The sequence below is a fragment of the Melospiza georgiana genome, chromosome 5 (genome assembly GCF_028018845.1).
Source record: "Melospiza georgiana isolate bMelGeo1 chromosome 5, bMelGeo1.pri, whole genome shotgun sequence".
Taxonomy (NCBI): Eukaryota; Metazoa; Chordata; class Aves; order Passeriformes; family Passerellidae; genus Melospiza; species Melospiza georgiana.
The window spans coordinates 53,451,240-53,470,709 of NC_080434.1; the positions used below are offsets into that span (position 1 = coordinate 53,451,240).

Below are 19,470 nucleotides of genomic sequence, written 5' to 3' on the forward strand. Positions count from 1 at the left end.
CAGCTAAATGCACTCTACCTTGGCCTGGCAGACACTTCTGACATGCTGAGATCACATTTTCTCCCACCCACAACCTGAATCAAATTCCCTTTATTCAATGACTGTAAAAATAACATTAAATCAAACTCATGTTTTAAAATCCATAATCTAGGAACTCACAGAAAATAACTTGCCTATCATTTGTATTGTTAGCAAGAGTAACCATGTCTTGGCAAACCTGCCATTTAATTTTCCAGGAAGTTGCAAGTTACCCTGCTTTGTTTGCCTGAAACAGTGTCATGAAAATACCACAATCATGCTGGATGCTAAGTTTTTTCATTTATGCAGGTGCTGTGTTTACTTGTGCTGTATTTATTGCATTCAGAAACAATTTAGAGTGGCTGCTTTTATGAGAACCAAACAAGGGGTTGCATTTCAGCCCAGACCCAGGGCCATATTCTGCAATACCTGTGGTTTGGATGTCTTGCAGATGGTGTTTACAATTTGTGCTTATCCTTGTCAGGCTTAAAATCCAACAGATTTCATCAGGTCTGCCAGTCATTGCTAAAGCTGCCAGCATATTTTAACTGGAAGAATTTGGCCTCTTTCTGTATCATCCCTCACGTTCTCCTCCTGTAGCTAAGATGTTTAGATTACATCTTGCACTTGTTGAGGGGAACAGTGATATCTCTCAAAAAGTTTTTCGTTTCTTTTTTGTTTTATGAGGAGTATTTTGGAAACAGGCATAACTTGAGTTAATTTGCAACCTGTGGAAAGGCTTCTGAGGTGAAAAATTAACATTCATTAGCAACTTTCCATTGGTCTGTGCTCCACTCCAGACTCCTTTACCTGCTGCTCCATGGTTGGCAGCAGCATCATGGTACCCACTAAGGCCGTGAGAAGTATCTGCAATGCTTTGTACATTTTATCACCTATAATTTAGGAAAAACAGTTTTTAAAAATATCTCTACAATTATTGCAGTCATGTAGACCTTTTGCCTCTAATTCTCTTTTTTTGAACTGTTACAGCACTGAAAAAACTCTCTTTTCCCCCCTTTGTCAGAAATAGTGTGTAGGTGGTCTGCTTTCAGCAGTTCTTAATGGATTGCTCTGACTGGGAACTGTTCAGTCCCAGATCCACATAGCTTTCACAATTTCTCACAACTCTGAAACATATTTATTTTCTTATGTGTAAGAAATTAATAGAGGATGTAATATGTGTTTTCTTGTTCATTCACTTCACTGTACTACCACAAATCACTGCTAAGAATAGAAATGGCCTAAATTTTCAGATTATGAAAGTTTTGATGCAAATGCGGATTCAATTTACTCTACAGTCCTATGCCGCTATCACCCCTGTTAGCTTATTTTCAGAAAAATATTAAAATTTAAAATTATAAATAATCTTTTGTTGTGTTTTATTTTTTCAGTTTAAGGTATTTCAATAGCTCATGTAAAATATTACACATGTTAAGATTTTATATTTTATAAGCAAGTCACAGCAAATCTCTGCCTTTTCCAATAAAACAGGTTTGGGTCTTAAAATTAACAGCAACCTGAAATAGCAGTTCTAATTGCTAACTTTCTGAAAGCATTTCACAAGACTTTTTTTCTTTAGATCTTGTTTCAAGTCCTGTAGTTACATACCTGAATATTTCTGGGAGTTTCTTTTGAAACTCTCTGCAGAAAACAATGAATCTTTCACGTTTCCTTTTCCCCAAAACACCTCACCATCAATTTTCCTGATGTTTTTGAGCTTGGAATGTTTTTTGGTTTTTTTCCAGATACACATCAGCTGTTTCATTCTATTTGTAAAAATATGTTTTTCCACCAATGGTTCTGATTCTGGGACAGGATGGTTTAAAGTAACCTTTTCATTCAGCAATGCTTTGATTTATCCCTGACCAACATGTAATGCTTTTATGAAGTACAATGTTATATTAATTTTTTGTATTGTTCTATGTAAGCTGATGGCAGGAACAGAGAAGGGGGAAGAGGAAAAGAACATATCCAACCTAAACCTCCCCTGACTCAGCTTGATGCTGTTTCCTCAAGATGAACAGCACTGAACAATGATGTTCTACACCTCTGCATTAATTTATTGCTTACACAACCTCAACATTACAGGATGTGCTGCCCTTCAAGCCATCCTTTACAAGGGTATGAGCCAAATTTCCTTTTTCCATGAGTTCAGACTCATGGGCTGCCTGCAGAAGGGTTGGTCCTTTCTTCATTCAGCCAGAAGTTCCCTGATCTCCCTTCCTGGGTAGCTGTGAGCTGCCCTCAGAGATGAAAGGTGTGAAAGCCTTTGATTTGAGGGAGCTGCATATCCCCTGCCGCACAGGCAGACAATGACAACTCTGGGCTGGCAGTAAATGTGTGAGAGAAAGGAGTCTCTGGAACTTACGGAGATTGCTCTTCCAGGCATCTCATTCCATCAAATTGCGCACTGAAACACAGCACACACAGACACACACACCCTGCCATGTGTTCTGACAGCAATAAGGCAAATATTCCTGTGCTAAATGAAACAAACACCATGAAGAGATCTTTAAAAGATATCCACCCAGTACTGCTTCCAAAGGAAGATTTGACTTATCTTCCAGTGTGTTCCTATGCCACTGAAAATCGCTGTAAATATCTAAGGAGCAGGCTCCACTGAAGAAACCAGTTGCCCTTTTTTCACTCATTAATGATGAGAATGTGAATTCTGATGACATGAGGCAGAGGATTGCATGGCAGCAGCACCTGGACTGTTCCTGGCTTGAAGCAAATTGCTTCACATTTTCCTGCCTTTCTGTGAATGTGAGCAGCAATAGCAAAAGCCACCACTGTGGCTTTCAGAGTTTAGAAATTAATGAACACTTACCACAAGTGAAACGTAAGGGGACCTATGTATCTATATTTCAGTATAATTCAATCATACTCTCACAATATATAGCTATATTTCAATATTTCTTTTTGGGGTCATGAACAGCAGATTGAACACATATATAACAAATAACTGATTCAAATAATTGTGTCACTTTCTAGTTGTTGAATAGCAGTAAAACCTCTGGACTGACAGCACCTAACACTGGAATTAATGCCTGCTGAAACTGCAGCCTGATTATGACACAACCAATCTGTCTGAGCTAAAAGCTGGGCAGAAAGGTGGGAAAATTGGAATCTTTTTGTAATTAATTAATCTAGCAGAAAATTAACATGTAAAACAAGGATGGATTTAAGACTGGGGGGAAAAAAGTGATTTATATGCACAAAACCTCTTAACATTGCTGACACGAGGATGGCACATTACATTTACTGAAACTAGACATTTTTTAATATATTTCTTCTTTAAAGTCTCTTTGTCCTTTCATACTTGCCAATGCTTAGATCATCTGAGGTAAAATTGAAGAGATTTATATCTGTTATAAAAGCTAATGTACAAAGCTACCTTCTCAATAAGTTGAATTCTTTAATATAAAAGTTTAATTCCAGAAATCTATAAACTCTGCCAGTACTTTCTTATAGCTTAGAAAAGTAATATCCTACATAAGAGGAAGGAGTGGCTCTTTTTCCATTTCATTTTTCTATTTATTATGTTCAATTCTAGTACAATAGTTAAGATTTACAGAGACATAAATGCAATCCAATAGGTAGGTATATAAAGCTAATAGGAGCAATATATTTAGGAAAAGGCTGTCAAGAGCTAGGGGAAAGAAATTCTGGCAACAACAAGCCAATATTGGTGCTATATTACTCTGACAGTTACACAGCCTGCCATACAGGATTTTGAAGAATATCTGAGTGCCTAATTCATAGTGAAAGCCTTCATTCTTTTGAATATACCTGTAGGTTCTGATGTGCTTAGAGACTGAGCCAAAATAACTCACTGTGCAGGAAAAGGAACAGACTGTGTAGCAGTGAATGATGGTCAGCAGAGGAGCAGCTGCTCTGTGGAGAGATTTTAATGAGAGATGGGGGTCTCTTGAGCCCCCAGAGCATCCAGAGTAGGCTGAGAAAGCAGAAGATTGAAGAAACAAACAATGCAGTAATCCAAGGATGAGCTGCATCTTCCACATCTTCCTTTCAACCACCTTCCTGACAATTACACAGGACAACAGCCTGCATGGGTTAAGAGATGTCAGTCCTCTTGTACTGCAAGAGAAGATGTGCCCTCTGTAACATAATGAACTGAAACCACTGTCACATCCCAAACACATCACAAATAGGATTAAAAACACACTAATGGCTTTCAATTAACCAGCACCCAGTAGCACTGCTGCCAAGTCAGGCACTCTCACAAGACTAAGGACTAAGCAGCTGCTTAGATATTAGAGGCTGCTAATATTAATCATATTAGTTTACACTAGGATTAGAACAAAGACTTGTCATCTAAAAAGGCAACACTGTAGGAATAGAGAGCAAAACACAGAAAACTTAGTGCCCACCAGCATCTGGAAGTGCACATCTATGTAAAAATAAAGAAGTAATTTGTGGATCTTGAACCTACTTCTATCTCTGAGAAATCTTTTCCTCTTCTTTGTTATCTGCCTTATCTTCTAATCCTTACAGAGACAGTCCTTGCTGTATGCCATGCCTCTACCAGCCCAGCTCATTAGCTCTCATCTCTAGCTCACATTTGCCAAGGTGTCAAATATAAATTACTAATCCATAACCCCAATGCAAACAGTATTTCCTTCATTTTTGTTTTTCTCCATATTAGCCAAAAGCTTTATTATGGCCCTAAAATTATAAAGAAGGCTGGGAGATAAGAAGAGCCTATCATTGCTCACATCTGTCACCTCCATAAATGACATGGAATGGTTGTTTTGCAAAGCCACAGCTGTCTCTGGTCTCCTGTTCACCATCCCCTGGAGTGGAACTGTCTCAGTGCAATGAATCACAGGTGGGGGCTTAGTGGACAATGCCATGCTCACCCATCTCTTCATCTTCCAGTGCCTCCTTCCACTGATCCTTGCAGGCAACAGTCCACTGGGCATAGTTTTATCCTTATAACTCCACCATTGTAGAATTTTATTTTAATAATTCAAAATCTGACAAAAATCGAACCCACCATTACTATTTCTGCAGTGGTGCTCTAGGCTTTCTCTTCATTACCCTTGCATTGTTAACCCATGCCTCCCCCTCATTCAAATTCCATGGTGACCTCTAAAACTTGTCCTGTGCAAATACATAATCACCTCTACAAGCCATATTAATACATAATATGTATTAATACATAATGTTGCTTTTTTATCTGCTGCTCCACCTATTTTTCCACAACTGTGGAGAAAGAATGACTTTATTATTTTCCAGCCTAGTTACATTATTAAGCCCAGTGCTTCACACAAGCAAGCAACAAGCATCATCTCAGCCTCACTTAGAAACCCTTTTCAAGTCTTACTTACAGACCCACCTGTCCAAGTTCAGTGGGGGACTGAGTGACCAGTTAAATGCCCATTTATCATTGTCAGCCAAGGGACCTTGTTATTATACTTCACCCTGTTTCCCTCTGCGTTTCTAGAAAGTAAAAAATCAAACACTAATCCAAAAGCATTCTAGTACAGCGCAAATATAAAGCAGAAAGTTAAAATTCATTATCTTATGTCTTCTTCAGAAAACAAAAAATATTTAAAACTTTCCTGCCAGCCTCCAGAGCTGAATTTCCTTTACTAAAGTAGCTTTTTTAGTAGAAAACTGCCAACACACTATTTCAATAAATGAACCACTAAAAAGGTGGGTTTGCTGTCATTTTTTGCTAATTCTATTACCTCAAACTCCTCCAGTTTAACCCCTAAAGATGTGGCCAAGAAGTTTTGGGGGTTTTTTCCTGTAGGTCATTATATATTCAGCTATTCTATCATCTTCCTTTTCTGAAAATCCTCAGCCTACTTCTGACATACACCACATCTCCTTACATAACCAGAAGCTTTCCACAATTAGAATTCCAACCCATGCTTTCTTTAAAGATATGGTACCCCTCTAATTCCATTATCCATAGGCTAATGAGGAAAATACCCCCAAACACTACAAAGCAGAGTTTTGAGAAATACCTTCACCAACTTCACATTTCATGACCAAAATATTATCAAAACCATTATCAAAATATTACCAAATCCATTTCTTTGGGTTAAGGCTACCTAAGCCTTAATCCAAAGAAAACTCAGAATGTTTAATCCTCTGTGCAGTGCTCCCAATGCACTCAAACCCAGTGCAACCCACAACCACAGTGAGCAAATGCTTCAGGAAAAGACTTGGTGACTAAGAGAGTCAATATACCCCACTAACATATCAGAATATAAATAAAGCATAAATAATGATACATCAAGAATGAATTTAAAATACAAATAAGTACCCCAAATGTAATAACAACTGACATCCAACCAACAGTAACAAAGCTGTGGTAAGAGAAAGGAAGTGCTTTTACATGGAAATCTGGCAAAATATATATTCATTTTCATTCACATTCCATAAACTAAAGCAAAAACTGTGAATGCAATGGTGGGGTTTCAACCACAGAAACCTAAAGGCACTAACCCACTGAAAAAAAAAATTCTACATCTCCTTCCTTTACCCTTAAATTCCCTTTAACTTCTCCATAAATGCATATTATAATGAATTATCTGTCCTCTGGCCAGATAACTCCTCCTCTGTATCCAACATCTCCACCATGGCTCCTGTCTGTTCAAAGAAACATAAAATGTCAAAGTAATTTTACAATTACATATTTATAACTGTTTGTCATCAATTATCACCTCCAGTGAAGCTAAATATTTACAAAGTTAATCATCTACAAAAAAATCCGCTCTCCATTTCCAATGCCAGCCTGGGCTAGAGATAAAATATTCCACTCCCATCTTTCTCAGGTTTCACTTCTTGCCCACATTTGCCACTGCTAAAGTGGTTGGATTTGGGCCCTTTTGATAAATTTCTGTGTTCAGTGAGACAACCATTGCTACTCATGATTGGGCAATTGATTCTGAAGCTTCACCTAGAGCCTGGATTCAGAGCTGTCCCAGCAAGAGCTGTTTCCAAAGAGAATGCAGTCACTCTTTTAGCACAAAATCCTTATTTCTGAAAACAGGTGCATATTTAAGGACAGTTATTATGAATTGGACTTAATTAAACATGGTTCCTTGAACAACTTTAAACAGCATCTCTTTGGGGAGAGATTTGTTGGTGATGCCTCTAATTTCCTTCAAAATTAAATTTCACTGAAATCCTATGCATATAAACTGTCTCGGAACACTTTTTTAAATGGCAGTTCTTTCTTTAGTACTGCAAGTTTCTTCTTTAAGAAGAAAATAATGTATTGCCACAAAGAATAGAAATCTATATTAGAAACTGTCTTTTGTATATCAATCTCCTTTGTGATTGATATCTCCTCTGTTACTTTTATCATCTCTCTTTTTTATTTTAAGTCAGCTCATGATTTTCCAGTAGCTATATGGTCATTTATGATAGTAGCCTAGAAATATATATACACATACACATACACACACACACACACACATATATGATGATTGCTCGCAAGAGAATTTTAAGATCAAAGATGAGTTTTGAGTACTGGTAGGGACATTGTAGTCCAAAAAGTAATGGACAGATAAATAGGTATCTTTAAAATCACAAAAGTTATGATTATTCTGTTACTCACTGTTCAAAGGAGAAGAATAAAATTACCAGGCAGTAGGTTTTATGTTAACAATAGAAAATAGTTCTTTTCATCACATCTATTTATAATCTGGGACTTCTTGACATGGAATGCTGTGAAAGGGGAAAGCATAAAGGAATACTGAAGAATTTAGACAAATTCATGGAAAACAGGTAAAGGTCTGACAGATATGATGGTCCAAACATCTGCTAAGTATATCCTCAACCAAGAGGTGTTTTCAGTACTTTTCTCCTGGTTTTGCTCCTCAGTCTACTGTACCAGCGCTTGAGGCACAACAGCACTAAAGCTTGTGATATGATGGATGAAGGATGGTACTTCATTATTAATATTTTTGAGTATAATGTTTAATATTTTGGGGTAAAATGTTAGGATAAATTTGCTGATTTTTCATTAGATACATATGAAGGCTGGTTATTCTCTGTGTAAGTCAAGGGCAGAGGATACCTCAAACATATTACATCTCAATAACAGTCTGGGAGACTTCCTGTTTATTAAATTGATTTCTGCTTAAAAAAAAAATCTAAGAAGACATTTTTGCATCACACCTTGGCTTTAAGGTTGCCTCTTTAACTGATAATTCAGAATAAAGTACACTTTGGAGAGGAAATACTGTAACACTTTCTCTGAATCAAGCATTGTAGCCACCAGCTATTCCAACTAAAGGGTAACCTCACAAGTGCATCCTGTTAGACAAGGGAAACTGTACAAGACATTAAAAAGGAAAAAAAGGAAAAAAGCCATTTCTTTTCACTGCATCAAATTAAAGTGTTAAAGAAAAAATTAATCCAACAAATGTTTAAAAATCATTTCTGAGCGCTCAGAGAATACAAGGCACTTTCACCAGAATGCCATTGCCCTACTGTGGTGATAGTACCAGGTGTGTAGACCTGAAGATTAATTTATTTGCATTAATTCAGAATGACTGCATCTTGACGAAGAGTTTTTTCTTTTTTTAGACTTTTTTAGACTTTTTTTAGACTTTTTTAGGCAAGGCCCTGACACACAAACACAATTCTTCAGTTCCCATTCTGTGTAGGGGTGTTAGGAAGCTGAACACAGATGGATTGTATGCATCCAAAGCCACTTGTTTAGCAAACCAAATGTTTGCTTTATTATTTTCAAGTAATCAAAGAGCGCCTGCTTATTTCTTGTTCAAAGCTAGTCAGAAACCTGTATGACAGCTGTAAAACTGCCTTTCTGGTGTTTATGATCCAGCCCTGCTGGGTGGATGTCTCTGTTTGCACCACTGCTGCTTGGGGCAGGGGAAGCTGATAATAAAACAGGAACTGGAAAAGCAGTTTAATGTGAAAATGAGCAGAGGGCAGCCCTGCCCCAGGCTCCAGGCCACACAGTGTGTGCTGTGCAGCCCCTCACCCAGATCCCTGCAGCAGCATTCCCAAAGCCTGGAACAATCTCCCCAGGGTAACTAAAGGCCAGAGCAACTGAGCTAAAATAGTGCTCCTTATGAAGGATTTAAAGAGTCCCAAAGCCATTTCTCATGATTCATCAGATACCTGGTGAGTCCAGGACCAGCTCATACATTGTCCAATTTACCCACTCACTCCTGCTATTTGCTTTTCCAGCTGTACTGCTGGTCTCCCAAATGGATTTTTTTTCCCCAGCTAGAATAGTTGACTACGCCATTTGTTAACTATCAGAGTAAAAAGAAGAATGCCAGATATAAATTGCAGTGTTCATTAAGAGGTTTTTTACCCCACCACCCCTTGGATTAACAAAGTGCCCACCAGAGCCACTGGAAGTCATGTCCTCAGTTTTGATGAGCCATGGGATTTATGCACCCAGAAAGACACAGACAGTGAATTGATGGGGTCACAGGATTGTGTGGCTGAAGGTCTATTAACATTTATGCCTAAATTGTGCATTTATTTAAAAAGTAGCCACTGGCACAACTTGCAGATATAGCATGCCAGCAAGATTTAACCCCTGCTGGGATAAATGTTAAGTATTCTGGAGGAAAGTTGTATCAAAACTATGTAGCATCTAAAATACAAAACAGGACTTACACATAGATACCAAAAAACAGATTTCTCTGACCCACCAGAGAAAGGAAGGGGTTTTGTACAACCTGTACTGGGCTAAATGTGCTATTAACCTAAAATGTCCAGTAACCCAAAGGGTGAGCATTTTCTCTGTCCCACAGTCATTGAGTGCTACCAAAGAATGGCTGCTAGATTTTGTCAGATGTAAATCCCTGCTTTATAGGGGATGTGTGGATGTGTAGGGAGGCAGTAGCTCTATAGTAGAACTCTGTGACTGATTCTGCAAAATAGAAGCATGCACTTATTTTATAGGCATGTGTAATTGGATTAAAATTTCTGTTTGATTTTCTATAAAGTAAAGGGTGTGAAAAAATATTTTTAGAAGCTGAGTCTCAGTGGTGAAGTGTGTGTTATATTTTACACTGGAGAAATACATTAAACCCTTGTTCTGTGTGACTCTTCAGTTGGTACAAGAAATGTCCTCAAACGCAGAACACAACAGAGCCAAACCCACCAGCCTTACATCCAGACGAAAACTCCTAATTCTGTCTGCCTGTAGGTTGTTATACTCACCAATATTGCAATGCTTTCCTGCATAATTTTCTTTGCAATCACATACTGTTTTCCCAGTGGAGACAACCATCTTGCACTCTCCACCATTCATGCAAGGATTATCAGCACAACCTACAAGGAAACACAACGAATGGTCAAACCAAAGGTACAAATTATTCAAGAGAATCAGCCCATTTTAACTTACTCTAATGCATCTCCTCTGTGCATATGCATTTGGGGGAAATTTTTCTTCTTTGTTTATGTCAGACCTACACTTGTGATAAATTAAAGAAAAGGAAACTCAAATTATTTCTGCCCACTGAGGTCTGTCTATTGTTTTCCCTGCTATTGGATAATTTCAGCTATGAAAGATATTATCAGTGAACAATAGGTAAAATGGGGGTGGTGATTATTATTACTAGTGGAGATGGTATTAACATTTCTCATTTCTTCCTCTATAGAGGGTTCTGCCAATTCTAGACTTGCCACTAAGCTCTATTAGAATTTATAATAACATATCTAGTAGGGAGCTCAGTTAAATATTTAAGATCTGTGATTGGGAAGTATTCAGTCTATCAAATTTTCCAACTCTCACATGGACCCTCAATGTCCTAGAAATTGACTCTCCATACATTAATTTCCAATTGCATAAGGGAATAAAGGCACCTACACATTCCAAAGGGCTTTTATGAAACTCATTTGTACTGTGACTTACTTGTGAATCTGGGCAAGGTAAAAGTTAGCCAGACTGACAGAATAGCCATACCAGAGCACATGTGTAGGTGAGGCACATGGTTTGCTTCCCAGCATCTCTCCTCCAAATGAAAGGAGCTGTGCTGGCTTCTTCAGATGGGTGACAACCCAAAGTGCATATCCAGTGCTGGCTGGCCAGGGTGTTGGGCTCCTGGCAGCCCCTTAAAAAAGGATAAGGCTTCATAATGTAAGCATCATACCTGCCAGGAATGGGCCAAAAATCATGGGGACCCTGGAGCCAATGCAGGCCTTACGGGATCTTGGAGGCAGGTAAAATTTACATGCTGCTAATTCAAGAGTGAGATGGACTTGGGAAGAAACAGAGACAAAACAGCAATATGAAGTGATTGTTGGTGTGCAGATTTCACCTCTCAGGCAGGTTATAGTTTTGGAGAAAGAATTTTACCACTTCTACTATATAACCTGTTGTATATTCTTATATATTTTTTTTTCTCTGTAAGAAAACAATGTATGTCCCTAAAATTCTTCCTAAAATAGTTGCTCCCTCAAATAAGGATGGACGCATTGAAGGGATTTCCTGGGTCAGTATAACTGCTCACTCTTGGAAGGGAAAGCTAAAATGTTGTCTTTTAGAGAGCTGTAAGGGCAGCATTAGGGTGTGTAACACCTCTCAGGCTTTGATACCCTCACTGTCCTTTATCCTCCCTCCATGCAGAGCTACAGCTGTGGTACAAAACAGAGCCTTACTCTCGTGTTCCACGCGCTCACACTGCATCTGGCCATGCACACACGTGCACTGCTCCACTGCTCCTCCTTGGACTCTCGACCAGCTCACTTCCTCATCAAAGAATTCATAGAGGCTGTTGTCAAAACATTTCTCTGAAATGAAGTTTTACAAACAACACAAGCTTTCAGATGTTATTTCGTGCAAGAAATGGCACCACAATCTCTATTATCATTCCCTGCTCATCCCTTTTTTCCTGTTGAGCAGATCCATGTTTGTTGACAGTTCTTCTCAAGCTAGCCAGCCTCCATAGTGTGGAGGCACTGAGCCAGTAGAGCAGCAGCTCCAGGAACCTCAGGGCAGAGGTGGCTTTCTCCTAAAGCCCTGTAGGCAGGACAGCATCACTGTCCCCAGCATGTGCATGTACATAAGGAACAAGGCATCCCCTGAAATTGTGCTGTTTTTTCACATCTCTGTGCATTGCCTAGTGCAATATTAGTAATTTCCAAACATGTAAGGGATATTTAAATCTTAAAAACAGCAAAGGAAGGGGAAGAGGCTTTTTGTGTTTCCCATGCTCAGAGCATACTTGGATTTATAATTGCAGAGTCGAGCTATTTTCAGTTGTCCTGTCAGGAATGGATTGTCTGTCATAACCATTTGGAAATCCACCTACACAAACATTCATGCTGCAGTGGTCTCTCCCATCACAACAGCACTACCTTTTCATTAAGCAAACATTAATGAGCTCTACTTACTATTCACATTTCATGTTGTAACACTGGTGGTAGAAGATACTTACTCAGCTGACAGTCCTCGCCTGTGAATTCCTCAGGACAGGTACAGTGGTACATCCTGTGGCTGTGAGTGAGAGAACAGGTCCCTCCATTTTGGCAGGGGTTGTCTGCGCAGTGATCTGGAGAGGCCACTGAGAAATTGTTGTTAATAAGTATGGTATAAGTCATGCTTTGTCCTTTTGGCTCCGTGAACCATGCTCAGTGGGTTTAATACCATCTACTAATGTAAAACTAAGTTTGTCCAACCAATTGACAGCGGGTTTGGGGAATATGGAAGCATATTTATCCAGCTTTTAAAAACCATGTGGCAGATCTGAACCATGTGGTTCTGAGCTGAACCTTCACCCCCCAAGACTAAGTTGTCTGAAGGGGGTAGGTCCAGGCACACCTGGAGTCCCCAGAGCTGGCACTGTGGCGAGGAAGAAGACGGGCTAGGTGCCCACAAGATGGAGCTGTGCCTTTACACTGGGCGGGGAGGAAGGCTGCAAGGGAGGAAGGCTGCAAGGGAGCAAGGCTGCAAGGGAGGAAGGCTGCAAGGGAGGAAGGCTGCAGCGCTGCCCGGCCTCTGCCACCGCCGGGATCGTGCATTGCTTTCAAACTGCTCAAAGGACAGCCCTCGACAGAAGGATTTGCCATGGGATTTTGGATTATGTCTAAAACGAATGGACAGCTGGAACCAAGGGAAAAATTATAAAGAAAACCACAAAGCACATTGTCCTGGGGTGACATGATGATGCTTGTATCCTCACTTACACATCCAAGTAAATCACACCAAGAAAGATGAAAACTGGACCAGTCTAGCATATTTCCATTTACTGGGGAATTATCTGAATGATGGGAAAATGTGGTGGGAGAGGAGTTAGGTGCCACGACACCTCGTGCAATAGAAGCTTTACTTGGCAATGTGCAATGTAAAAGGAGTAAGAGTCTTGCTGGTCAGGCAGTGTTTCTGATTTCAGGCAGGGCCAAGGGATGGATCTCCACTGAAGTTAACCAACAACAAGTTTACACCTGCTCCAGAGTTGGCCCAACAGCTTGTCTGCATTCAAATCTTCCTTTTTAATGCTAGTCAAACTCTGCTATGCCATCTCCAGGGTTACTCAATCCAGGTGCTCCTTCAGCCAGACTGTGTGTCCTGAGCATGAGACGCAACATGCAGAGGCACAGGCACACATGAGCAGGGCTGAGGTGAAGCACAAAGGGTGCATCCTGAATTTGCTACAGCAGGATAAATCTGAGCTTCCCCTGCAGGGGTCAAAATATTTACTTCAGAAGAGAGTGATGTAATTCCTATTAGATAGCAGGTCTGGGTGTATTCACTGGGAGTTTCAATCCAGGATAACATCAAGGGAAAGCAAGTGAAGTCAGTGACATTCCTACTCTTCCTGCTGTTGAAGGTTATGAAACTTCTAGTGCTGTAATGTTTCCTCAAATTTCCTATTCCCACTACATCCAAGCCATGATCTGATCTCCAAGCCATCTTCTGCTGTAACAAATGTTCAAGAAATTTTTGTACCCTTGTTAAATATGCAAGAAGCACTTCCACTCATTTATTTCTTTCTCAATCTGTTCCTCACTACATCCCACCCACCACTCCAGTCTGACCTTCCAGGCATGTTCTGTGTTGCTCCACATCTTTCCTGGAATCCAGGGACAACTTCTGCTCATAAGCAGATGGACACATCTCAGTTCCCAGTGGGGAATCCTGCCCACAATTAACTATCCATTAACTGGGGATTGCCAAGTCCACACTTTCTCAGCACTGTCTAAAGCATCCTCATGGATAAAGCACTCCATGCTTGCTAGCTCTCATCTTGACTGCAGCTTCACCTCTCCGAGTCTCTGCTGATTGAGCAGTAGCCTTGTCTCACCTTTCTGCCCATATTTCCCAACAAAAACTTTCTGTTTCTGCCACCCACTTTCCTCAGAGCTCCTCCTAGGATGATGCCTCTTCCTCTTGCCTGCCCAGCCCAAACCACTCTACTATTTCTTTCCATATCAGTCCAGAGGGATCTTAAAAATACTGTCTGGCAATTTTCTCCCCCATGTTTAGTTCTCCCTGGGGGTTTGGCCATTTGTCCAAGATTTCCAGACATTCAGAGAAGTAGTCCTACCAGCCTGCCCAAAATCTGGAATTCCCACCTATAAGGGCATTTCATGTTGATGGACATTTGTACATATATGTGAGCTATGCCTGCACAGTCCACGTGTGTGCAGTACTAACAGCACCCTCCAGCAGAAACTTCCTACCCAGGCTTCTCTTCATCCTAGACCTAGAGGCCTCTTGGTTAAACTTCCCTTTGAATTTGGCAGATGTATTTTTCTGGATCAAAGCTTTCAGTGCTTGCTTAACATTGGTTTGTAAGCACCTCCATCATTTTGAGGCTGATTGTCACATGCATGTGGTAATCTTGGCCTGGAGAGATTTGTGCTTCAGCCTTTGCTCTAAAGAAGCTCCTTCTCCATGCCAATGGATACACTGCTCACCAACCTCTTATGGACAAAGGATACTCTCTCCCTGAAATTCAACTTTTTTCTTGTTTTTCAAGAAAAAACATTCAAAGATTTAATACTTTAGTGGAATTTTTAAAAAGTATTATTTTACATGTTTTAGAGATCAGCAGTGTTCAGTTTGACTGCTTATTTCTTCCAGGCAAACTTTCCTTCTTTGGCTTCAAATTCCCTTCATCCATTAAATTGCTTTTCCTTTCAACCTCATCATAGACCTGTTCACTTTAAACTATGGTTAATAATCTGTTAAACATTTCCCAAATCCAAAAACTGCTGCTTAAAAAAAACCTAAGTAGACTTATGTTTATAAATAAAAAAATAGCCAAAAAACCTTGCATTTACTTTTTTCAAATTCTAAATGCTTCCAGAAATAAAGGGGTTATATTTTATTTTGCAACAGCCAGTGGTGATCTCTTCCAGCTACCCCTTCCCTTTTTCTCTTTCCTTTCTCACACACATGTAACTCTTTTTATTTTTTTTTTTTTTTTTTTTTTTTTTGTATTTTAAGCTCTCGGAAGCCACTGATGAGTAAGTGCAGCCCTCACAACCTGACTCTTGTAAGCATGAGCTGCCCATAAAGTCTATGTTCATGTCTGGCACACTTGCATTACAAAGTTGTATACATTGCTGCTTGTTTTGGGGCTAGGTCACTGGCCTCTGATCTACTGTTAATCTGTTTTAAAGCCAGGCTGGAAAATAATTTAAAGTAGCTACATTTTAAAAGGTGATGCTGTGCACTGCTTAATTCTGGACTGTGAGCATGATTCAGCTAATTTGGCTTTTCAAGTGCTCTGGTAGATTGCAATCAGCTTGGCAATGCGACTCCTGACACTGTGGGGAGCTCCCTGAAAGGGGTTGGTAGAAAAAGCCCTTCATTTGAAAGTGGGAAGTGAATATCTAAGGCTATTGGTCATATCCTGCAGACTAAACATGTCTCATTTGAAAATTGTGAGACAGCAAAAAGAGGAACATGAACAGAATTAGACAGAGATCCCAAAAAACGCCTCAGGGGCATCAAGTTTGACCAGTTCAACACCTGATTTTTCAAGCTGGTTGGTGGCTGTATGAAATGAGAATTTATATATATATATATGTATATATACACATACACACATATATATGTATTATTTATAAAATGGGATTCCCCAACATCCAGCTCATGGAGCCAGGGATACAGAGATAAGCAAAGCCAGTCACTGAAGGACTGCTGAGGACAGGGATGCATATTCCCAGGTGAACTTTCACCCAATGTGTCAATTAAAGTGACTTTTTTATATAAAGGTGACTTTGCCACAGACCTTGACTTCCCCTTTCAGACAGACTCTCACAATGAGGTAATTGTAGCACCGGAGTGTGGTGACCACAGGAAGCCACAGAGCTGTTCAGCCAAGTAATCCTTTCATTATCCCTCACGACTCCTGCAATGAACATGTCTGGCCTCTTGTCTTCTCTGACACAGCCCAGAGCTCAAGAAGTCTGGGTTTGAGAACTGCTCTTTCCCATGAGATCTCAAGAAAGGAAAGCTGGAAGTGATGGCTGTATGTTGTACAGGGTGTCAAATGTTTCTGTGCCTTCTAAGGAAATTAACTGGTCAAACAAACAGAAAATGCAGCTGTGTAATTTAGGGAAAGCTAAAAGGCACATCCAAGCCATGAGGGAGGAGAAGATTATCACCTTTGTGTTTGTCTCCAGCAGGAGTTTAGATTTCCATGCTGGCATTACCATAATTTCTCTCCATGACTTAGAGTTAGTCAACAGAGAGTGAATTAAAGACTGTGTGATATTCACAGTCTAATGCTCTGGCTGTGCAGCGTCACAAAGAGATTATGGAAACAGCTGATGTGAAGGTTTGCTTCAAAATAAATGCACAAAGAAAAGTTGCACTGAAGGCACTCTCCCTCCTTCCTGCAGGTGGCAAAGCAGGAGCCAGGCACCTGGAGCAGCTCAGCCATGGCCTTACCTGAGTGCTCTCTGGGCAGGTGCTGTCTGGGGTGCTCTCTGGGCAGGTGCTCTCTGGGCAGGTGCTGTCTGGGGTGCTGTCTGGGCAGGTGCTCTCTGGGGTGCTCTCTGGGCAGGTGGTCTCTGGGCAGGTGGTCCCTGGGGTGCTCTCTGGGGTGCTCTCTGGGATGGTCTCTGGGATGGTCTCCGGGCAGGTGGTCTCCGGGCAGCAAATCACAGTGTCCCCACCTCCTGTCCCGGTCAAAGTTATGTGTTGTTGAACACCTGAAAAGAATCAAAGGTGCAGCTTAGTGCATCTTTAAATAGCCTTAGTTCATGTTTAAACAACCTGGATGTCTGCAGTGAAACTACAGGGCCTGCACACCCTGGTGGCCTGGAAATTCATGCTTGGTTTTTTTTCTAATTAGCATCAGTTTCATTCAAATTGTTGTAAGAGCAGAGGAAAAAAATATGCTTTCTTTTGTTAAAGTTGCTCTGCTCCACTTATCTCACATTAAAAACATATTAAAAATAAGATGTAAATGCAGGACCTGAGATTTTCAATGAATCCTTCAGAAAAACCCAACATTCTTCCTATTTCTGGGATTAGAAAAAGAAAGAGAGGAATAAAAACAAAACCAAAGACAAATAATGTTTTCTTTACTTATTACAAAACAAGCAAAACAGACCCAGCCCATTTATGATGCCTGACAGTTACTGTAGTAATCTGTAGAGGCAGGAAACTGTCCACAAAGGGACTTTTCCCTGACTTTCAGTGACAAGCATATTTCACTCTTTTCAGACTCAGTTCCTTTAAAGCATTCTTGTTTTGGAACTTACAAGATGAAATGAGGAAATAACTGACACGGGGGTGATTTCCAAAGGCACAGACAAAACCTCTCCTTTTCTGAGAGCAGGGGACAGAGTCCTGCCCACCCTCACTGCTGCTCTGAGTCTGCTATCTCAGGCTCAGAGCACCCCAAGGAGCACAGAGCTGCTATTCCTCTTTTGCAGGAGCAGATTTGGAGGCTTCCCTGAGGACACACAGGGAGCACATGGCTGAACTGAGGTTGTGCCTTGGAGATCCATGTCTTGTCCCAGTGCACCATCCACCAAAACATCCTCCCTAGCCAGTTATAATGCAGAATAATAGGTATCAGCCACACGACATTAGAAGGCACTGGAGTTTATTTAATGTGCCTGATGATCTACTTCCATTATGCCTGGTTTTATAATTCCTTGAGCAGTTGTGTGATCAAATTTTTCATCCTAGGTTGTCACAAGCTAGACTGAAATTTTATTGCAGCACATGTCTACATTTTAACTGCCCTAGTTTCCTTCTTAATTAGATGCTATGAGGTATTTAAAATGCATCATTCCTATGGAGCATCTGAATAGGCCATGTATATTAAGTTGGGTGACCTCAATTATAAAAGGTGCACTAAAAGAGGTGCTTGGTAGTCTGGTGCAGATTAAGGTGGCATATGCTTAAAGAGGCTGTTCTCTCACAGGAATTAAGGCTGGTGAAACTCCTGGGAGCTGATGGAAATTCCTCAAAGATCCTTCTGTGGGAAGTGGATTGTGCTTTCTTTAAAGGGTGGTCTAGTATGCACAAGAATGAAGATGAGAAATCATAAAAGTGTCCTCAGCACTGCTCATGTCACTGTCCAGCAGCAGCCAAGTTCTAAGCAAAGGGGAGTCTCAAATTTTTCCATCTTAAAAGTATTTTTTGTCATCAGAGACCCTGACAGAGGCTTCTTCTACCAGCTCTCCACAAACCACTGGTCCTCCCACTTGATGCTCTGCCCAGCTAGTCCTTCCCTATTGCCTTGCAGTGACTACAGTGAGATTGGTCCCCCCTTGTGATGCCAAGCTGCCTCCTTGGTGCCAAGCTTCTTGCACAGTGACATAATCCTTTTATATTTTCCACCACAGATCTCACTTTCTCTGAGATCTCCCTCCTTTTCTTTTAAAAATGTTTTGTCTGATTGGAGGCTTACCAAAAATGAAATTGTGACTTTTCAGTCTTCTGGAACGTTACCTCCAGCAGCCAAACCAACCCAGTAGCTTTATTATATCTTTATGCTATTTGCAAATGCATCCACACTCAAAATTTATGGGATAGCAAATATCTTTACATCAGCTTGTCATATAAAATTGCTAATATGAAAGTGAAAACATAAAGACAGAGATACTGAACTACTTATATCAGAAAAGTCCACTACAAGGGACTGCATTTTAAACCCATAGATGGTAAAGAGCATGGGAATGGGCAAACAGAAGATGAGGCCTAATGATCCTGGCAGGCAGGATCAATGGAAAGTAGGCTGTTTTTCCCACCAGGAGTACAGGGAGCCCTAACAATAGGATGTTTTGGAGAACAAGCAAAGCCCCAGGCCTAAGGCAGACAGGTGTAAGGAAAGAGCTTTGCCATCACACCTGGTGTTGTCACTGTGTTTGAGACTTGGAGGTTGCCTGAGACTTTTTTAGGTGTTGTCCTGACCACAAGACATGGCTTGACAGACTCTGTCTGACAACACCAGACCAACCATTGGCAGCTCCAGGAAAATTCAGAACCTGATGCCTAACATCTCCCAG

At 40.5% G+C, this 19,470-nt stretch overlaps 1 protein-coding gene across 1 annotated transcript in view; it reads right to left on the reverse strand.

The window, feature by feature from the left end:
- The window catches only part of HGFAC (HGF activator), a 40,544-nt gene that overhangs the window by 14,750 nt on the left and 6,324 nt on the right, over positions 1-19,470 (reverse strand). Inside the window, exons 4-7 of the mRNA XM_058024560.1 lie at positions 17,089-17,157; positions 12,429-12,547; positions 11,650-11,781; positions 10,210-10,320 (exon numbers count right to left, since the gene is read on the reverse strand). Coding sequence (XP_057880543.1) covers positions 10,210-10,320; positions 11,650-11,781; positions 12,429-12,547; positions 17,089-17,157 — 431 coding nt within the window. The remainder of the gene's footprint in view (positions 1-10,209; positions 10,321-11,649; positions 11,782-12,428; positions 12,548-17,088; positions 17,158-19,470) is intronic.